Here is a 22,145-nt window from a genome sequence, read left to right on the forward strand (position 1 = left end):
ATATACTTGCAAGAAATGAGACAATCCATCCACCAACCCACTTAATACTGGCCCATTCCAGCCACAGGCTCACCTCTCAGGCATTTAATCAACCTTACCCCACTCCATTATTTCATATTCCTTTGCATCAAAAGCATCGTCTCTCATAACGTGTCTGCCTCCGTAGAGTCACCATGAAGAAGTCTCTTACATTGGGTCGCCCGCTAAGTCCTGGGAGTGAGTCTGACTACAATGATCAAGTTCATGACCAGAGCATAGTAGTTCCAAGCAAGCTCGTCACCATAGCCGATAGCTTCGAAAAGAAAGAACACTCATGGTAATAATACTATAATCAAATATAGCTGGGCCTGTTGCAGTTTCCACAGGATACCTAAGATGATCTGGGATTCTCTTGCATCAATCGCTAAATCCAGATATTACATTATACCATGTCTTTCTTTGTTCTCTTTGTTTCCAAGTACCTTTTTGTCTCTTTGACTCATGTTAGCTATATTCTCTTTCTTTTGATGGGCTGGTGCAGGTTTGTCACTTCCCAAGTCCCAACAGATCTTACAATTCAAGTTCAGGACATCACCTTTTATGCCCACAAGGTAATTATAAAACAAAAAACATAATATGCCTGAAGTTTCGAAGGCAACACACACAATCAAAACCTTTTTCCCATGGCAACATGCTAAATCAAAATTAGATCAGTTCCCTTTTGTTGTTAACTCCATCTTTTACAAGTAATCAACTATCATACGATTACATTTTACAAACAAAATGATGAGATTGACTATAGATATTGTATCATGACTCTATCTTCACCATTAAATGATATGAGAAATGCAGTTACATAGTTTGACTATTTGCAAGAGTTCCAATGAAAAATCAAATTCACATACCTATAATGACTATCTTCTCCATTACAGGTGTCATGACTATTTGCCTAGACAGACCAAAGGGATCAACAGTAACATAAGGTCCAAAAAAAGGGAAGAAGAAGGATAAGGCAAAAAAAAAAAGGCAAAAGAAAACTTCTTGTCAGTTCATTACTTCTATAACACTTCTATCTAATGGTTTTCTCAGAATGGAAGAGTAAAAATTAGTGATTGGACACAACCAAAATTATTTCTAGTTAGCAATATAGATTAAGATCAAAAGAAGGCATCTAGACTCCACTCAGTAGCAAAAAGAAAAAAAAAATTAATGAAAAGAGAAGAAAGAATCTAGAGGTTGTTTCTATTTTCCCGTTTTGTGCTTTTTGTCATTTGCCTTGTGACATAACTAGTCTCTGTTGTGATTAAAGTCCCATCACTATTATTTGTATCATCTTCCACATTGAAGGGCAGTTATCACTATACAGCAATCTGAGAATTTGTCATTCAAGGCTTATTTCACTAACTTGGAATCAAGAATCTAAAAGATATAATGACATGAGACATGCTACAATCAACAGCTATAGAATCCAAGTACATAACTGTGCTCATGCATCTCATGGAAAAGTGTATTAACTTAAAAAATTTAATCCTCTTACATAGAAATTAATACTACGCGATATATCTTTTTCCATTTCTGTTTATGTGTGAAATGTATGTTGCTATCTGCTCTAACTTGCAAAGTTAGAGTGTTCCATAAGAAGGGAGACATTGTAAACTGGATTGTCTACAGAAATGGATATTAGATGTCATGTTTCATTTTTAAGCATTTGACTCTTTTTCACAGTTTTTCTATTTCTTCGATTTTATTTAGGATTCAATTATAATTTAAAGTGCTGATACCAAAGTAGATAAGCCAACTCTTTCCGTCGTTGCTATTTCCTTTTGCTTGCCTTCCGATGCTATTTGTATACTCTGTGTACTTTGGTGAGCCTTTTCTAAAAGCTTTTAATATAATTGCCTTTTTACCTATAAAAAAAAAATTGGTGTTCCTTTGCTAAGTGCTTTTAGTATAATTGCTTTTTTACCTGTAAAAAAAAGTACATAAACCAACTCTAAATAACAATGCACAGTTTGATTTTTCAAGCAGCACATTTCTTTCTATCTTATTATTCTTCAGCTTTACATGTTCTCTTACATAGTCAAAGATCCTTGACGATGTTCCCATGTGGATTGGACTTTTCTGCTGGTAATCTACACTAGATTCTTGGTGAAAATTTTTTGTTCACAGCTCATAATCATTTTTTACACTGCAATTTTTCTTTCTATTGTAACAGTACCCATTGGTTTCGAGATGTGGCTACATAAGCCAGATTGAACTCCAGCCTTCAATCTCGAACTTAGGGTATGACCTCAAGCTCGAAAACTTCCCAGGTGGATCAGAAACATTTGAAATCATTCTAAAATTCTGCTATGGTCTACCAGTGGACTTGAATCCTAATAATGCAGCCTCACTAAGATGTGCATCAGAATTTCTAGAAATGACAGAAGAACTTGACGAAGGAAATCTCATCTCCAAAACTGAAGCTTTCCTCACATTTGTAGTGCTTTCTTCATGGAGAGACTCCATTACTGTTCTCAAATCTTGTGAAAATCTATCTCCATGGGCTGAAAACCTTCAAATTATCAGAAGATGTTGTGACTCAATTGCTTGGAAGGCTTCCCAAGATAATTCAACCACTGGAGAAACAATCAGTGAAGAAGGTTGGTGGTTTGATGATGTGGCTACCCTTCGCATCGACCATTTCACGAGGATCATGACAGCAGCACGAGCAAAAGGGTTGAAACCAGAAATCATAGGCTCATGTATCATGCACTATGCAGAGAAATGGTTGCCTGGCATGGATGTAGCATTAGAAGGACCAAGAGCATTTGGCTATGGAAAGAATGAGCTGCAATTGAGCATTTTGAGTGGGAGGAGACAGGAAGGTGGAGTTGGGCATAACAAGGAGCTAAAGATGATTATAGAGAGCCTAGTAAGCATACTTCCCCCAGAGAAAGAAGCTGTTTCATGTAAGTTCTTGTTGCGGATGTTGAAGATGTCTGCGGTTTATTCTGCAACGCAAGTTTTGGTTTCAGAACTTGAGAAGAGAGTGGGTATGGTGCTGCAAGATGCCAATGTGAATGATCTTTTGATTCCCACTTACAGAAATGGGGATCAAGGGAAACTTCTGAAGTAAGTTTTCTACCTTCTCTTTCTTAGTAGATTGTTTGACTAGGCATAACAATCCAGATAGGAAGTCCCGATATACAAGATTCTATAACAATCAATATTGCTAACTTGCATCCTTGTCAATTTCCACTATGACCAATATAGTTCATCGGAAGAACTCACAATGCACGACATAGATGCGGTGCAAAGGATTGTGGAATACTTCTTGATGCATGAGCAGCAGCAACCACACCAACACAAGTCTAGCAAATTGAATGTGAGTAAGCTCTTGGACAATTACCTAGCCGAGATTGCAAGAGACCCAAATCTCTCCATCACTAAGTTTCATGTCTTAGCTGAAACCTTGCCAGAAAATGCACGAACCTGTCATGATGGTCTCTATAGAGCCATTGACACGTACCTTAAGGTGAGTCACAAGTTCATCCGGTCTTCATTTTCTCCTAATTTTCCAAATTAATGTCATAAATGGTATTTTTCCTTTTAGACTCACCCTTCCTTATCTGAGCATGACCGAAAAAGACTGTGCAAAGTAATGGACTATGAGAAACTCTCACTTGATGCATGTATGCATGCTGCACAAAATGACCGATTACCCCTAAGAATCGTCATCCAGGTAAAATTCCTAAACAACTCTAGACTTAAATTTTTCATGTACTGATGCATCACACATGCCATTCAAATTTTGCATCAGATTGTATCATCATCTGTATTAAAAATTTATAGCAAACAAACACTGAATATCTACAATCTAGAACCAAGGTGAGAAACATCGAGAGATTTCAATAAGGATGGGTAAAGGAAAGGTGAAAGGTTGTAGAGAGAGGGCAGGGGTTTTCCTCTTGGATTAGATTGGAGAGCGGGGCCTTGCATTGTTGCTGGACAAGGGAAAGGCTTGGTGTGAAGAAAAGGTTCGAAAGCTCTATAGGATGGTTTGGAAGGAGAGTAGAAGGGATTATGAGCTGGAGGTTCTTGGTAATAATCCAAGTAGATTCTTTGTGTTCTGTAATATCAATGAAGGAGAAAAGGTTTTCTTTGGTCTTTCTAGAAGGCAGGGGGTTTCTAGGGGGATGGAAGACCCTAGCCACCAAATTGAGGAGCATTGGAGTCGCTATGCTTCACAAGCCCGTGAAGGCACCCCAGGAGATTGACTACCAAATGGAGTGGGTTGGGACAATCTCTCCTAAGGGAGTTCATATGTGAAGGTGGTGAGAAAAGGCCAAGGTGAGGTAGGTGATGCAATATGGATTCAATTTGGGATGGAGATTTTGTGGACTGGTTGGGCTCGTTTTGAGGAGGGTGGTGTTTTTGTCACCCTACTTTTTTGGAGGCACCTTGAAGTGGTTGATGTATACGTCCCGTGTACTTTAGGGTGCTTTGCAAGCGTCTTTTGTTTTTAATATATTGTGCTTTATTTATCAAAAGAAAGAAAAATATGGAACCCTTGAAGAAGTGCCTTGTGAGTAGGTGGGGATTTTTTATAGATCAAGCATTGGATGTGGTCTTGCTAAAGAACCGGGTTGTGTATAATTGGCAATTAAAGGGGAACCTCCATTTGGCTTTGTTGGGAGGCTCCCTTATTTTGATCAAGTTTGAAAGTGTCTTCAAAGTTGAAAGGGTGTTGCATACAACATTAGAATTTTCAAAAGGAAAAATATTGCAATTGGATAGGTGGGTGCCCAAAGTAGGACGTTTTTTGGAAGGGGTCTGTGCCAAAGAAGTGTAAGAGTAGTGGGGTTACAACTACAATTGTTTTTTTTTATTGGAAACGACAAAGAGATATATTGATAGAAAAAAGAAGTACAAAAGAAGGATGAGAAATCCTCCCACCAAAGAAAACTAAACTACAAGAAAGTACACAGTAAAACAAGCGAACTCTCTAGATTGGACCATTCCTTATGGAGTACACACCGCTAACCAGTCAAGTTGTAAGTTTGTAACACATTAAGGGGAGTCCCCTTAAAAACCTTGGAACAGAAAGCCTAAAGAGAAGCAAGGAAAACAATAGAGTCCCAAAGATACTCCGAATTCCTTACTTTATCCTCAAAAACCCTTGCGTTTCTTTCCCACCACACAACCCGAATTAAAGCGATGCTCGCAACTTGCCACAAAACTATCCCCCTCTTAGATGAACCAAAACCATTAAATTTGATGGACATCATGTCAAAGATGCTCCTCAGGGGGACCCAATCCATTTTGGTTAACTGAAATAATCTGTGCCACAACCCAATCGTCAAGGAGCAATGTAGGAAAAGGTGATCTACTGATTCCCCATGCTTCATGCACAGAATACAAATATCAGGACTAAGGGCTTTGTAGGGTCTTCTTAATTGTAGCATGTCATTAGTATTTACCTTCTTATGTGCCACTAACCAGACAAAGGACTTCACTTTGAAAGGGACTTGAGATTTCTAAACAAACTTAGAAGGAAAAACCTGAGGAGAGCCAGAAAATTAGGATAAGGCTAGAAAGAAAGATTTAACTGAAAAAAGTCCTGAAGAAGATAAATGTCAAAATCTAGCATCTGAAACCGAAGGAGATAGATGCAAACCATCAAGTGACCGCATGAGGCCTTCTAAGTCTTCTATCTCATAATCTAAAAGGTTATGGCGGAAATTAAAGTTCCAAGAGAAAGGATGAGTAGAACCGAGAACTGAAGAAATAGGAATATTTTTATCCAAGACTACTCTAAATAGTCTTGGATATTGCGTTCCAAAAGGTTGGTCCCCCCACCACAAATCTTCCCAGAAACGAATTCTTTCCCCATTTCCTACCACAAACCAAGTAAACAAGGAAAACTCTTGAAAGACTTGTGCAATAGCCTTCCAAGGACAACGATATGACCATCTGACTAAAGTGTTAGCATCCCAGCCATTAAAGGAGCTTTTTAAAAGGTTAAGTGGTGCTTGTGGAGGCTTTGTGGCGGTGGATGAAGATATAGCGAGTGTTCACTTGTAGTGGGCCAGGATCCTAGCCAGATCAATGGGAGGAAGTTGCCTAGTATATTGTAGGTTAAGGTTGGACTATCTGCTTTTTCCATCCAACTATGGTGGGAAATACAGTCATGGTTGATGTTGGTTACTTCAAAGGTGAGTTATAGATGTTTGAAGGCTAAGGATAATGCAAAAGGGACCAATACATTGATAGGAGAATGGAGAAAGACATTGTGTCAAAGGAGGAGGACACGTGTGGGAGTTGGGGCTAAAGAGGCCTGCCAAAGGAGTGGTAAACCCAACATTTTTTTCTCTTTGTAGTCATAGGGTGGTTGATAGGCAAAATGGGATGTTGGGCCCCTTTTTTTAGCCTTTAAATGGATGCAACTTGGCTTCTAGTTAGCCAATAGGTCCAATTGACTTAAACCTTTCTTCTCACAAGGGGTGGGTCATGGTTGACCTATGACAACTTAATCAGGGGGCTTGCTCCCCCCTCATGGAAAGACCTAAAGCAGTGAGGTGGGCTCATGTTTTTTGATAAGCTAGTTTTTAAGGTGGAGAAACTGTTTATGATGTGAGTTGAGATGAGTTAGAAGAAGCCTCTTGTAGATAGTCCCTATCATAGGTTGATCTAAAGGAGATTAATGAAAGCCCAAATCAAGTTCCTTGAGGGGAGGAATGGGCATCCAAGTCTCTCATATGCCCAAAGAAAAGGGTTACCACAAGCTCATGCGATTTAACCTCTACTTATCAACAAGTTCCTAGCATTCGGGAAGTGAGGGCACTCTTTGCAAACAAAGTTCTCCTAGCTAAAGCTACAAGATTTGCAAGCAAAGCTATATACTCTATTTGCTTGTTGGGGGATGGGATCCTTCGTCTTCTTTTTCTCTCACTGAGCATGGGAGCCTAGTTGTGGAGCTTGATAATAGTTTAGTTCCTAGGAGGGAGCCAAATAGGGGGACATGACTAGGTCCCTTTGAAAAGGGAAATGAATTGCTAAGGATGATTTTTTATGGCAGCATGCTTGTGGAGTTTCGGAAAACCTCACAAGAGGAATAGGGAATGTGAAAGATGTTGAGAGAAAATAGGAAGTGTTCTCAGGCAAGGACAACTTGAGCTAGGTTCTAGCGGGAGAAACCTCTCCAAATCATTTTTTCGCAAGTTGACATCCTTCAATAGATTCATGGGACTGCTAGTGGAGGGCTTTAAGAAGGAGACTAGGAAGATGGAGACTGGAAGATGGAGTAGAACTTCAGCCTTGGGTAAAAAGAGGGCTTTATTTGCGTCTCAATTTGAGAAGGAGCTTCGAGAGTAGGAATACTCGATTAATTATAATCATTCGAAAGGAAAAGAGAGAGGGGATACGAGAAGAGTGGTTAGAAATTGGCTTATGACTGTCAACAAAATTAAGGATTCCATCTTGATATGTTAGAGGGGCCAATAGCCAGTCACGATGGGCAGTTGGCTAGGCGAATATCAAGATGTGTGGTAGAGGTGCACGGTCCTGAGTTCGATTATTGCTGCTGGTTGAATGCCTTGGATTACCTAATACTAGTTTTGGATGGCCAGCATCCCAAGATTTGGGTCCACATGGAGAGTCGAAGGGCTCAACCATGTAAGGTTCCTCAAATATAAAAACAATAACAATAAATGATGGGAACAAATGAAAGACAAGCAAAATACTGATTTGATCTTAAAATAATAATAATAATAATAATAATAATAAATGATGGGAACAAATGAAAGACAAGCAAAATACTGATTTGATCTTAAAAGGCTGACCTTGTTGGCCTACAAGAAACAAAGGTTCAACATAATAATAATAATAATAATAATAAATGATGGGAACAAATGAAAGACAAGCAAAATACTGATTTGATCTTAAAAGGCTGACCTTGTTGGCCTACACGAAACAAAGGTTCAACAAATGAATATGCAATTGGTATTAAGTCTAGGGTGGGAAAATTCCTGGATTGGTGAGCAGTGGAAGCTAGAGAACTAGGAGGCATTCTAGTATCCTACAACAATAGGGTGCTAGAATTGATTAATATGGAATGGGTGTATTCTCTATTTCTTGTTGGGTAAAAAACTATGAAAACAGTTGTATATGTATGTTCTAAGAGGCAAACGAACAAGTCCAAAGGAGAGAGGAGAGAATTTTTAGGCAGAGTTGAGTGTTGTAAAGATCTTAGGGATCATCCTTGGTGCTTAGGAGGAGATTTTAATAATGTCAGATTCCTCGAGGAAAGAGGAAATTGTTTAAGGATGACATCCTATATGAGGCGCTTTTGATGATCATAGAGAAGTTGGACTTCCAAGATCTTTCATTGCTTGGTGGGCCCTTAACTTGATGTTGTTGACAATTTAATCAATCTTCTTCGAGACTAGATCCCTTCTAACTATTTAAGGAGTGGAAGGGATAATTTCTTGGGCCTTATTCACAGTGTTTACCAAAACCAACTTTTGACCACTCTCCCATTATTTTAGATGGGGCCAATATGAGGAGGGGCAAATCTCCGTTCAAATTCCAAGGCTTAAGGATGAAGGGTTCAAAGACCTAGTAGAGGAACCTAGTCATATTTTTGCAATGAAGCTAAAGGCCTCAAACATGATCTTGAAAAATGGTAAAGTGGATTTGCTTGCCTATTTGGTGCCATTTCTTTAGGCACTGTTAATATATATTCACTTTTCGCATATCAGAAACTTGCATCAAGTCCATGTTGTAAAATGATTAAATTCTTAATACAAAGTAGTTCTCCTAAGAGCATAAGTTCTAGATCTTTTATTAATTTTAAGTACTTCATTAATTCATTTTAGACAAATCATAACAAATACTTAATCAAGTAATAGTGTAACTTCAATAAGCTGTAAATTTTGTGATCTCTTCTCAGCATGGTTTAAGGTCTTGGTATTGATTTAGAAATGTCCACACAATGAGACCAATATATATGTCACAACTCCCAAAATCTCATGAGAGGAAGTAGGAAAATTTTAACTAAAAATCACATAATGAATTACAAACCAAAATAAACATGATATACATTATTGCACTACTATAATTTTTGGACGTGTTTTTTTCTTTTTTACTAAAAACATATAGTCAAAATCTTAGGGTGTAGCATGTCCCATAATTTCCTAATGTGCAATTAAGTATATAAAACTTCTCACATTGCACTAAACATATAAGCATTCATCAAGAGTTAAAACAAATTTGAAGGCATCAACATATTATACTAGTTCATCAACCAACTAGACAACTACTTGAATAGTTTATCACCCTAAAGAAGAAAGAAGCTTATTGCTTGAGTAGGAACAAGTTGGCCAAGTTTGATGTTGTCATGGTCATATGTAATACTGAGGCTAACACATGTCAACATCAAAACTAAAACCTTCTCATGATAACAATGTGTTTGCACCATTGTCCTCGTAAGGTATTGTACAAATTTTCTTTAATTTTTGTCATCTTAATTGCTTAGTGGATGATGGTACAAAAAATCATTTTAAGGAAAATACTTGGTGGTTGATCAACTTTTACATGTAAACTACCAAAAATCTCTTTACAATGGCAAAGGCGAGTCTCACCCATTTTTATTGTTTTAATTCCCTTGTTTTCCTTTCTGTCTTAAAATTTAATGAAGGCCTTTGCATGGCCTATAGCTAATAAGAAGACAAATACAAATGATGTGCTTTAGGTTAGGAGGAATAAGTCCTTACAAAAGCTTGGATAGGTGTAATATGTGCTAAGTTACATGGACTTTGGTATAGTTGTTAGGCATTAGTGTATGTCTAAGTGTCATATTAGTTTATTCCCAAATCTTAGTGAGTGCAATTATTAAAGAACCTAGGATGGCGTCCAAATGATGAGAGTCTAATGGAAACAAAGAATGAAATTATATATAGAATCTAGTAAGGCGTCCCAATGATGAGAGTCCAAATGGACAAAGAATAAACTTAGATAACAACTAGGATGGTGTTTGAAATAAGAAGTGTTCTTCTTTAACATAAGTTGCTAACACTGAAATAGGAAGTGTTCTTCTTTTTCTTTATTGGACATACCTTTTAGATAGATCTTTTAGAAGTGGGCACACGGGCCACATACCCCACACCCTAACTATTGTCACATCATATCCCACATAGGTATTTTACTAACTTTGAGGCATCCATGTAACATAGGTCATCTACAAGGAGAATGGAAAATCACTTGATCATTCATCATATTATATAATTGCTTGGTAGAATGGAGACTCTGGCATATGCTGTTCAAACTTGTTAAGACTGATCATTAGACCACATGTTAAGGCTCTAGCCTTGGTTCCATTATCTAACAACTTAAAATTTTGGGTTAAATTGGCATCTCAATACTTACTAATTCATTGAAATGAAATGGCTAATACGTGTGGGTATATAGAGACACACAGTGATACAAGCAATCATATTCTATAAGTCATTTTGCATTGAAGGCTGGTGATACTAATAAGTGTCACATGTGATGTATAGGTACCAAGGAATACTTCACACTGCCCATGGGGTAGTTACATTATTGCCCTCTTTTAACATGGGGTTTTAAGATTAGAGCAGTTACATCCCTGTGCATTTTAGTTTATTTAATACGGTGATATAATTGTACTACCCCTCATATAATAAACACCAAAAGATAACAATAATTTTATTAGGAATGAAATAGTAATAAGTATCAAAGTGAAAAAATCATATGTTCTTTCATAAACAAATTGCTACTCATGAATAGCTACAAGGAATCTGCATTTGTCTTGGACATGGACATGATTCAATGATATAGCATAAAACAAACTCAAAAGCAAAGTTCAGACTTGTAGGTATCTAACCATTCACATGAATTGCACTCCACAGACATAAAGCCATACGCACAGTACTTAGCAGTCTGCTACATGCACAGCATTTACCAGATTTTGCTCCATGAAGATTAATATTGCTTAACTGAAGAAAAGAACATGGAACATTCAGGTTTTGCTTGCAGAGCAAGTAAAGATGAGGGTAGCAATGAAAGGCAAGGAGCCAGTGGCAAGTGGAAAAGACTCTGAACAAGAAGAAAGCCAGCCATCTGCACAGATGGAGATCAAGACACTCAAAGTGGAACTTGAGAAAATGAAGATGAATATGGCAGAGCTGCAGAGAGACCACTCTGAGCTGCAACGAGAATGTGAAAAGCTAAACAACAAGCAAAGAAGCATACCAAGTTGGACTTTGGGGTGGAAGAAGATCAAGAACTCCACCCTTTTCAGTGGAAAAGTAGACGGGAATGAAAGTGGTGATGGAATGCAGAGACCCAACCCAGTCAATGGCAGAATGAGTGACAGAAGAAGACTATCCGTCGCTTAATATTTCTCAACTACAAACATTCAACCTTACCAGTTATCAAATAAAAAAATGCTAAATCTACCAGAACCATTCAACAGCTTCATCTGTATCTCTTTCGCGATTTGGCTGGTCTTTCCACATCCTTTTTATGGGTTAAAGTGTGTACCTAGATGTACCTATGTGTGTATCATGTTTCCTATCTGCTTTGGCCGGTTTGGCGGCGGGTGTGTAGGTATTGTATACCTTGAGTTGCTCTTTTGGTGTCTCTTTTTTAATAGATCTTTTTCTTTACCTATCAAAAACAAATGTTTCCTATCTGCTTTGAAATAGAAAAAGGTAAATAACAATTTGTGGTTCTATTAATCAAATTCACATAAAAATAAGTGTAATCCTGGTCATCTTCTTCATATCAATATTACATTCAAAGACAGTCTCTCATAGAATACAATCTTAACCATAAGTAGGGCTGGTAGTCTTGAGCTATGATTCATGCAAGATGTCAACAAACATTATATAGTAAGTTGTATAATTCCCCCAACACATGGACTAAAACATGTCCCCAAAAAAAAAACCAAAAACAGGGTGTGTGACTGGCAGAACAACACTCACATGCTCACCTTTCGCTGTATGCAGCATCTTGGCTTTCATTAGTTATAAATGAAACAAATATAATTCTTTTGTGCACTCTTGAAAACCAACTTGAGAGCCATTGTTAAAATACTCATGAGATAAGAGTGTGAATGAATTCAGAGGGAAGCACAGAAGCAGGTAGATGAAAGTGCTCAAAGACTGGTAGAAATAACTCGAAGATACTATGAAACAACAACACAGATATCCAAATAATCGCCATGCTTAAAGGGGTTTCAGACCAGACTCAGCCAATAATATCGAGCCCATTCAAAATCTTTCGAAAACGCCAAGTCTCAAGAACAAAAAATCTAAATATCAATAAAACCAAAAATTCACAAAATTCAAACAAGTCTACCTAGAAGCCCTCATGCCACTCCAGGGAAACTTAGCCGCCGCCGCCGCCGCCGCACCGCCACGACCACCGCGGCCCCTCTCGGCGGAGCTTTTCTCGGGCCTAAACCTGTCACCATCTTTTCCATCAAGCCAATGCGACTTCGCCTCCCCTTCTTCGACAATGCTGGACTTCGACTGCTTATTCGTATTCTTCTTCTCCTCTTCGATTAAGCGAATTGGGTAAAGGTCAGGCGAAATCGATAAGGGATTCTTGAGAGTTATGTAGGCTTTCTTGTAATCGGGTTTTGCTATTAATAGGCCTCCCCTCTTCTTCTTCTTGCCTTCCATGTTTAGGGTCCGAACTTTCTCGACTTCGAAGCCGTATAGTGATTCCAAAACCCTCTTGATTTCGATCTTAACAGAGATAGAAAAACAGAAATACAGTGAGTTTGACAATTAAATAGAGATATAGAAATGAAGAAAGAGATGGAGAAAAAACGAAGTACCTTGGAGGCTGAAGGAACGGTTTTGAGGGCAATTTCTTTGATGTTGGTGAAGGAAGAGGGCATGAGAAGCTTGATGGGGAGATTCGTGAAATTGATCACTCTTCTTCCCAGACGGCTGCCCATCTTTGATCCCTCGTTCTGTTTCTGTGAATCTCTCAAGTCGCAACTCACAAATGTAAATCGTTCCGGAGAGTGGAGAGTGGAGATTGTGCTTGTGTTGGGCTGGAGCTCTGAGCTAGTTGAACTGATCCGAGTTGGCCCAGTGGGCTGAGGATCATTTGTATGATTGGATCAACCTACAAAGCCCAGTCATTGACTGATATGGGAATTATTTGGTAACGAAAATGATTTTATTATTATTTCAATTTATTTTCAAAAAATAATAATAATGGACGCTGGTGAGACCAAAGAGAAGGTCTCTTTATTTCCTTTTATACCTCGAGAAAACTTCCCAACGTGTTCCATAACAATTAATTAGGTTGAGTTCGATTTGGAAAATATTTTTTAGTTTTTATTTTCAAAAAATAATTTTTATGTCCTATTTTTAAAATAATTTTGATTAAGAAAATTGAAAAGCATATTTTAAAAATTGAAATTTATAAATATTGTTTGGTTTTAAGTTATATATATAGACACATTAAATATGGTATCATAATATTGTATTTTTTTCTCTTTTTTTTACTATAATTTTATTTTAAAATAAAATAATATACTTATAATTAATCAACTAAAATAAATTAATTCGTGATATACAAATATATCCACTTATAATAATATATAGTCTAATAAATAAATAAAATACTTACCTACTTATTTTAAAGTAATATATATAATATAATATAATATTTTATATATAGATTGAGAATTTCTTTACAAAAGAAGGGCCAGTATAAGTTCATCTTATATGGTGGAGTTCATACAGGGGCTCCTAAACCAAATCAAATGCTGGTGAATATGCTGACAAAAAGGGTAAAATTGTTTCAAATTCCTGAATTAGTGGGTATGAGTACACATAAAAAAACTTGGTACCTCCCCCCCACCCTTTTCCCTTTTCCTTTCTGCAAGAAGGCATACATGTTAAACCAATTGAAAACCATATCAATTTGGGGGAAGATCTGGGATCTACCCTAATCTGGTGATGATTACATTTAGGATTCTTTCTTTTTGACCCGGTAAGGGTATTTCTGATATATTGAAATGCTAGTGATCACAAGGGGGAGAGCCAGAAGGCAATAAAACGAAGGTGGCTTCCCGTCAAATATAAATTGCAGCAAAGCTGTCACCAGAAGTGCAGAAACAATGACAAACCCCTGCAAATATGAGAAACATTGTGAGCCTAAAATGATTTACAATGAATAATAACTCTCCTTACCAACCATTTTGAAGTTACTTTATGCTTATTCAATAGGAGAATTTCCTTAGAATGAAGTCTCCAACACGGACCATTTAATTTAGTAATCGAGGTTAGACAAAACTAGAGCCAGAAAAGAAGATTAATTTGAAAAGTATTCTGTTAGGGCAGCCATGTTATATTCATTTTGTATCATATGAAAGACGAATTCCATTTGTGTATGAACTCCGGGAAAATTATGTATTAATGATCAGTTCCAATATCCTGTATCTAGGCCATTGATGAGGATCCAGATTGCATGGATTCTCGTTGCAGGGGTGATCAGATGGATTCAAAGCCACCATAAGCTTTTCAGGAGTCACAACTTCATTCACCAAGAGAAGCCAGAGGAATTGAAATTGTGCTTATAAACTTTCAAGCAATCAACCAACGAAAAACAAAGGTGGGTCTGAACCTATCTGATCACCATTCTTCCTATCCTCACATGTTCCATTCTAAGAAATAGTGCACAATTTTATGAAGTCAGACTTGCCTTTCGAACGCCTCCAGCATAGGATGTAACCAGGCCAACAAGAATTCCACCAACAGCATTAAATATAACTGGAATCTGGAATAAATGAAACATAACTTGTTTCAATTGAAGGAACTGAACTAATATCTAATAGCAGATCAAGTTGCCATGCGCATGTGCATACACACACATAAAAAAGAATGTGCAATATAACAAGGAAAACCATCAAATGTTTTGACAAGGATAGCTTACTAATACAAGCCTCATGCACATCTCATGGATAGCCAACACGCTGTCAATTTTTTTCGCTAGATATAAGTATTAAATTCACAACACATTTTCTTTTTTAAAAGAATGGATTCTTTTCAAATCAAATAACTATCCACTAATCCAGCTGAAAGTTTCAAAAACCATAAGCATCATGAACAATGCAATTTCCAGTCTCCAATAATTGTATTAAAAAATAAAAATCTAAAAACTTGAGTGTACTCTTGTACACTAGTTCTTTTGATGCTTTTAATACATTCTTTTATTTATCAAAAAAAAATCTAAAAACTTGAATTTAAGAAAAATAAAGGCAATTGTAATGGCCCAGCAGAAAAATATAAAGCTGTTACCATTCGAGATGGAGCCAAATGGAACAGGAGAGAAGGAAGAAGATGATATTTAGCAAAAATCCTAGAAGTACTTACAAACATCAATTGAGTAAAGATCAACTCAGCAGGCTTGGCAGAAAGGAAAGTCATGCGCTCAAAGAAGTGAAGAAATAGAAGGAAACAAGTGCATGTGCATGCAGAACCAAAGAATAGCGCTGCAGTACTAGTATAAACTATATCCAATGGAGATCCCACAGCTCACAGTTAAACAAATCAGATGAGCTTGACTGCCTAAAAAATTTTCTACTAGTATAAACTATATCCAGTGGAGATCCTACAGCTCACAGTTAAACAGGTTGGATGACCTTGACTGCCTAAATTTTCTGCTTTCAATCTGAAAAGCTAGAATGGAAGGGGAAGATAAAATGACTGCATCTCAACTACAATTTTTCCGCCTTTGTTCTGGTTAAGCATTTTGAACCTAACTGATGGTCATGGTGGTTTTTACTCCTGGTGTAGGTGTTGCTTTAACTGATAAGTCATCTAATATCTTCATAATGGTCAAAGCAATTGGCAACCTTTTAATCATGCTCAGAATAAGCTTTCAAATATCAAGAAAGAAGATTACCAAAGTTAGTGGAGTCCAACCATAAAAGAATCCATGCTGTCTGATAGCTTCTCCATCTGGGGACTTATAGGTGCTGGCCAATAAGCACAGGCTTCCCACAACAGACATTTCTATAGTCATCATGTATGATGTGTGTTTCTTCACCTGTAATAAAAAGACAAAGCCATGTAAGGAGGAAAACTGGCACAACTGCAATACCATTGGTATTCAAACCAGAGAACTGAAATATTTGATAACCTGAGAAGCCCATTGACACAGAGCAGACGCAAGACCTGAGAGAACAGAAGCAACCAAGACAGGAACAATTCCATGAAATAAAATTTGGTCGGGGTTACTACCGCTAGAACCTTTGCTAGAGCCTTCACCAATGCTTAGAAGAACAGCTGCGATTATCAACAAGAAAAGGGCCCCGATTTGTTGAGTTGATTGCTTCTGCCTGAACATCAAGAAGAAGTGGTTGTCACATAGCTGAGCCATCTTCAAATGCATTAGAGACAAATGAATTATTATGAATTTTTGGGTAAAAGATGCAAAGAAATCCTTTTAATTTTTCTTTGGTAATAAACACAATCTAGCATGTTTTTTCCATAAAAAGAATGATGTGGTCCAAGATCATTACAAAATAAAACACCTTCTGAAAATTTTACTTCAGGGGAAAAAAATGCAGCATATCGTACTAAAAACATGCATTTCAATTATGAAGCATCAAAGAATAGGAGGTAAATCTTGACAGTATCTTAAGGAAAGGAATGTAGATAACATTAAATCCTTAAGCAAAGGGAATGGCAATTGGTTAAGGGACAGAAAAAGAGCCTTGCTGGAATTTTTTTCCCACACTGGCAGGAAAGAACATTTTATTCACACAAGCAATTATTTTTTTCCCTCCTCAATTGTTGGGCCAGCACCTATCATGTTGTCTTTTCCCACGGGATTAACATTAAAATTTAACTGAAGTAACTTATTGAATATCAAGTCCAAGATACCCCTACCTGAATTGGCTACATGAGAGATTTTGTCAATGCCGTGTGTAATGATAAAGCTAGCACTCAATGGAAATTGAACATCCTAGTTAGAGATCAGGCTTCTAAGCTATCTTAAAATCAGAGGATACTTCTTTTAAATGTTTTTTGTCTCCCTCACTTTGCCAATAGAAGAGGAAAATAATCAACATAAAGTTCAACAAACAAATGTCAATATGAAGTTCAACAAACAATTCTGTATTGAACCAAGACCATCTTAACTGGTGCAAGAGCTCTCAAAGACCATTAACAAATGCTCTCAATCAATAGGATGCATGAAAGAGAATTAAATTTCAATAATCGTTCAACCATCAAATAAAACATTATGCTTTTCCATTAGAAGGGTGCATATAGGCACTGAAAAATAAATGGATCAGCCCCACACCCTCCCCTGATTCTTTTAACACTTCAAAGTGGTACCCCGAGTAACTAACTCTATGGCAATTGCATTTGCAATACAAAGTAAGGCATAGGATCACCAATTATTATGATATAGATAAATAGCAATAACCATCACCAATTATTATGATATAGATAAATAGAAATAACCATCAATTTAATTTCTGGGTTTTTTAAATATTAGGGGCTCGGGATCTTGAGCATATAATATCACAAAATTAGTGAATTTGTTTATTTCTTGGGATACCCTAGAGGTTAACACTTGATAGAAGTACAATTAGACGGTTAAGGGAAAGACTATTTCCTGCATGCAAGAAGAAAGTTGAAAACAACATACTAGCTCACTACAACACCACAACATATGAGAACATACCTCAATATTATATATGTAAACAATGCTGTGAAGAAAAGTTTTGTTTGGTTCAGCATTGAGAATGTGAGTGAATCAAGATTTTTGTAAGAAATCTGCAGCAAACTATTTTGCAATGCATAAATTGCTGCTGGAAGTCCTGATGCCGTCAATGAGCCAACTAAAGTCCATTCATTATATAGTTTCTTCAAACCACCTTCTCTTGCAATGAGAAATAGGGCACAGATAACCTATAAAGCATAAAGGAGCATAAGTGTTCTTACCAAGAAACAAAAAAATTACAATAGTACAACTACTTCAATAAATATGAAATTAGAATTCAGAAATTGAGAGAAGATTATCTAGTAAAGTTACCTTTGCTACCTCGCATGCTAAGACGGATGAAGTAACAATAACCTCTCGCCTGTAGAAAGCATCAAGACACAATGAGCAAATCACTAGATTTTACAAAGCCATATATAAACAACTTTTTCCATATAATACTTGAATTGTCTTAATTGAAGTGCAAGGAGCCAAGGCAAGAATGGGGAATGGTGTTAACAAAAAACAAAGAGAAAAGAGGATGAGGAGCAACTCAGTAATTAATAACCTATGTATGTGAGGCAGCAACTTCTGAACTGTAGTGTATAAGACAACAAAAACTTGAATTATTTACAGATTATGCTAATTTACTTGGATGCTGACAACATGCATAAATTGGGTTATAAAATAGCACAAGTTTAGAGTTGGCTATGAAAGATGTTTTCTAGGGTAGCAGCAAGTGGAGTATATGAGAAATATAGAAATCGATTACTGTTGGCCAAAATGGATGCAAGGTATCCAACATGGCAAGCTTCAAAGAACCACAAGTAAGACACAAGTCTATGACTTAAGTTTTTTCTTTTTTGATAGGTAAAAGTCTACGACTTAAGTTGAAACAAGAAGAAATGAATGTGCCTTCTCAAGAGGAGTTCCAGATATGGTTACTCTCTAGAACTCAGGTCAAATCGGAAAACAAACATCAATAGAAATTCAAGATTTCACCTTAGATAATCTTATTTGAAGAAACCCAGGAAGAGACTGTCCTCCTGGATATTATGATGAGTTATCCCTTTATTTAAGGAGGTATTTGAGAAATCCTGAAAATGAACTCTACAATCCAATAGAGTACCATGAAGTGTCACATCACTATAATCACATGCATTGATTAAAGCTCGATATTCTCTGTCATTCAACAGGCATGCATCAACTCATTGTAACATATTTCTTTGACATCCTTTGACCAACTCATTATGGAAAATATGATGAAACAATGCACGTCTACGATTTCATGTCCAAATGGTTGAGAAAACCCAGAAAACTCGTAATGAAAGATCCATGACCACTTCATCAGAAAAAAACTAATTCTAAATTATAAAATCTGCTGCAGCATTGCTTGCGTGATTTAGGAAGTCAGTATCATGCTCTTATAATCGGAGGGCCTAATCCTAAATCAACAGTTAGATTGCTCTGTACAGACACTAATGAATTTGGAATTGACTGTAAATTCTACAGTCAGAGAATTATTTCAGAACCAACACTGTCTTCTTTTTACCAGATTTTATTTCATTTCCAAATTATGAGGTCTTGATTTTAGTTCAAGTACATATACAAGACAACCACACCACGGAATCACAATGAAAAATGAGAAGGCAAAGGCTTCTTTCCACCATGTGCAAATACATAAATTAATGAAGAACAGTGAAGAGAAGGATTTTCCTTTTCCAAGTCCAGAACTGAAATTCCATGAAATTGCGAGTTTCAAATCAAGAGTTTCTTCCTCTGAAATAATTACTCGTGATCTCCGCAAAATTGTCTCGGCAAAGCACAAAAAGGAACTATTAAAGTAAATCACTATTAAGCAACGCCTGAAATATAAATTTACCTGATGAAACGTTTGGAGATCAAAGGCTGAGCTCCGTACTGAAGGGTAAGAAGTACAAGATACAGCCACACCCTTGGGCTTGCTTTCTCTGGAATCGCAGTGGGCACTCCACGCTTCTTTGTCGCCATTAATGGCGACTAGAGAGAGACCCGGTCCCTCCTTCTTCTTCCCCTTCCTCCTCTTTCTTCGCTGTCTGATTTGGCGTAGATTACAGGGAAAGACACGTTTTCTGTAGCAGCCAATATATTGTACGGATTTTGAGGGATTTTTCCTTTTCTTTCTTTTTTTGGTTGCGAGGGAAGCTAGAAACGGCGTCGTTTATTAAAGTTGTATTAGACGGAAAGGGGTTAACAATGATGACGGCGTTTTTGGAGACTGGCTGTGCTGCAGTGAGCTGCCGAAAGCGGAGAAAAAGCAAGCGAATAAGATGGACATTACCGAATGACGCCAGATCTGAATCCGTGGTTCGCACCTCGAGATTTTTCAACGGCATGGCTAGATCGCTCCTCTGCTTCAGCTTAAACTAAAAACTTCCTTCAAATTTAAAATGTCATGTTTTGGTTGGCCGTTGGATGGATATGACATAGAATATAGAATTAAACCTAGAGATGAAACAACATCTCTTTTTCCATTTTGGCAATTGATTGGATTTGGGTAAAAATAAGTGGCGCTCCTTTTACTTTTGACTAACAACATCTCTTATTCCATTTTGACAATTGATTGGATATGGGAAAAAATAAGTGGTGCTCCTCTTACTTTTGACGTCGTAAACTTGCATCGTGGCTCCTATTTATGATTGGAAGGGCTCTTGCATTCTTGAGGTCAAAGAGCATACAGTGTAGCAATAAGTCTATCTATGTGTGCTAAAAGCAATATTTTCTTCATTATTTTAAGTATATGCAGATTTAGTTGTATCCTAGTAATTGTCTATGAACATCAACAGTTTATGCTTAGTGGTGGCATCCACTATTTGACCTATATTGGGTAGGGGTAGCTATTTTTTGGGCAAGCCTTGGTCAGATCAATGTGGTCCCTTCTCACCTTTCGTTCTCTGTTCTTCTTAAAGAACTACAATGGTTAATGGGTAGATCACCTCGCATATGATCCGGCATTTAGGAGCTTAAGTATTTCTTCATTCACTATTTGGTGTCTCTCAGGTGCCAACCTCAAGAGCTTCTATCACAATTTAAGGGTCACTCCTTACCAAGTCCGACCTAAGCAAAGATATCTTGATGCTCCTCTAGAAGCCATCTTATGTAAACCTTTTCTTCATCGAGATGAAGTGAATAGTGTATCTTAACCCTAAACCCTTAATAAGGTTTATATAAACTTCCATATTAGCTTACATGACTTAGGTCTATCTTGGCTTGAGTAACTTAATTGAACTAAATCCTATTTAATTAATTAGCTTAATTGAACTTCAATTAATTAATTAATTAATTAGTTCAGTTCAAAAATACCATTTACAAGATATTGTCTAATATCATATATTTACTAAAATGTCCTTATACACACTCATAGGACTGTTGAGACCTAAGGAAAATATTGACTTCCTTAAAATCCAATTTTGAAATTAACTCAACATCCTATTATAGAGAGCTAACTACATTTTAGTATCCTAAGATTTTAAATTGAGATACAAAATTTGGGACCATAACCTATTAACAATTGCATACAAGCTCCCCATAAATATTATCTCTACCATTCTTAAATTTTAAATTCTCTTATGTGATAAACCAATAGACTCTAACTCACCAAAGACGTGTTAATTCCATTGAGGAAATTAGTACAACCATTGATTTCATAATCACAATTCCTTAGGATCACATAAGAGTACAAATTATTTCAAACTTATGAAATATCATGGTGTCTATTTTGAAAATACTTGTTGCCATATGTTTTAATCAATAATGACCTTCATGAGGAATATATGACCACTTTAGAACTCATGCAATATAATACCTTAATAAAGTCATGCTTGCCTAATAATCAATGTTTGACTTACCATAAGTCTTGTCTAATGTATAATCATACATAATAGTGTATTTACTCCGAGAAACTCATTTTAATGATCAAAACAAATTATACTTCTAATCATAAAGTATTACACTACAACCTTAGATAGATCATTCAAGTTTATGAACCAATTGTGAACAACTCATCAACTCATAATAAACCATGACTTAGATCTTTCATACAATGTTTAATGCACATGAGTTATGTGCAATCCAAATGATGTTGATATAATTGTTCTAATTAGTCATAATGTATGAATAAGATGGTAGAAGAATACAAAAATTATAAATATAAATAAAATTATATACTTTATTACATGCTTTTTAAGAGCTTTATTATAACACAAATATAATAGTTATGATTGCTTGAGGTTGATTTGGGATAGGATCCAATCGCAAGGATTATTGTTCCAAACATGTTTGACATTTTTATTTTATTTTTATTCATAGAAATAGGTTACCTAAGAACTTTTGAAAACATGTTTTTTTTAGAAAAAAAAATCATGGGGAGTTTTTATTTATATTTT

At 36.6% G+C, this 22,145-nt stretch overlaps 3 protein-coding genes across 3 annotated transcripts; 1 reads left to right on the forward strand and 2 right to left on the reverse strand.

Annotated features, from left to right (window-relative positions):
• The first annotated feature begins 173 nt into the window (after positions 1-173).
• Positions 174-11,705, forward strand: LOC117917538 (BTB/POZ domain-containing protein DOT3). Its single transcript, XM_034833850.1, has 6 exons — positions 174-316; positions 521-590; positions 2,195-3,093; positions 3,235-3,496; positions 3,575-3,703; positions 11,004-11,705. The coding sequence occupies exons 1-6, from the start codon at positions 174-176 to the stop codon at positions 11,376-11,378; spliced, it is 1,878 nt and encodes a 625-aa protein (XP_034689741.1). The 3' UTR covers positions 11,379-11,705.
• A 421-nt stretch (positions 11,706-12,126) lies between these two features.
• Positions 12,127-13,014, reverse strand: LOC117917542. Its single transcript, XM_034833855.1, has 2 exons — positions 12,827-13,014; positions 12,127-12,734 (listed from the first exon to the last, which is right to left on the reverse strand). Exons 1-2 carry the CDS (start codon positions 12,947-12,949, stop codon positions 12,339-12,341), a joined length of 519 nt encoding a protein of 172 aa, XP_034689746.1. The 5' UTR covers positions 12,950-13,014; the 3' UTR covers positions 12,127-12,338.
• A 706-nt stretch (positions 13,015-13,720) lies between these two features.
• On the reverse strand, positions 13,721-20,097 carry LOC117917428 (UDP-N-acetylglucosamine transporter ROCK1). The gene is made up of 7 exons (XM_034833706.1): positions 19,604-20,097; positions 18,055-18,103; positions 17,704-17,930; positions 16,150-16,348; positions 15,913-16,056; positions 14,710-14,784; positions 13,721-14,136 (listed from the first exon to the last, which is right to left on the reverse strand). The coding sequence occupies exons 1-7, from the start codon at positions 19,729-19,731 to the stop codon at positions 13,975-13,977; spliced, it is 984 nt and encodes a 327-aa protein (XP_034689597.1). The 5' UTR covers positions 19,732-20,097; the 3' UTR covers positions 13,721-13,974.
• Between the last annotated feature and the right edge of the window lie 2,048 nt (positions 20,098-22,145).

The sequence above is a fragment of the Vitis riparia genome, chromosome 7 (assembly GCF_004353265.1).
Source record: "Vitis riparia cultivar Riparia Gloire de Montpellier isolate 1030 chromosome 7, EGFV_Vit.rip_1.0, whole genome shotgun sequence".
NCBI lineage: Eukaryota > Viridiplantae > Streptophyta > Magnoliopsida > Vitales > Vitaceae > Vitis > Vitis riparia.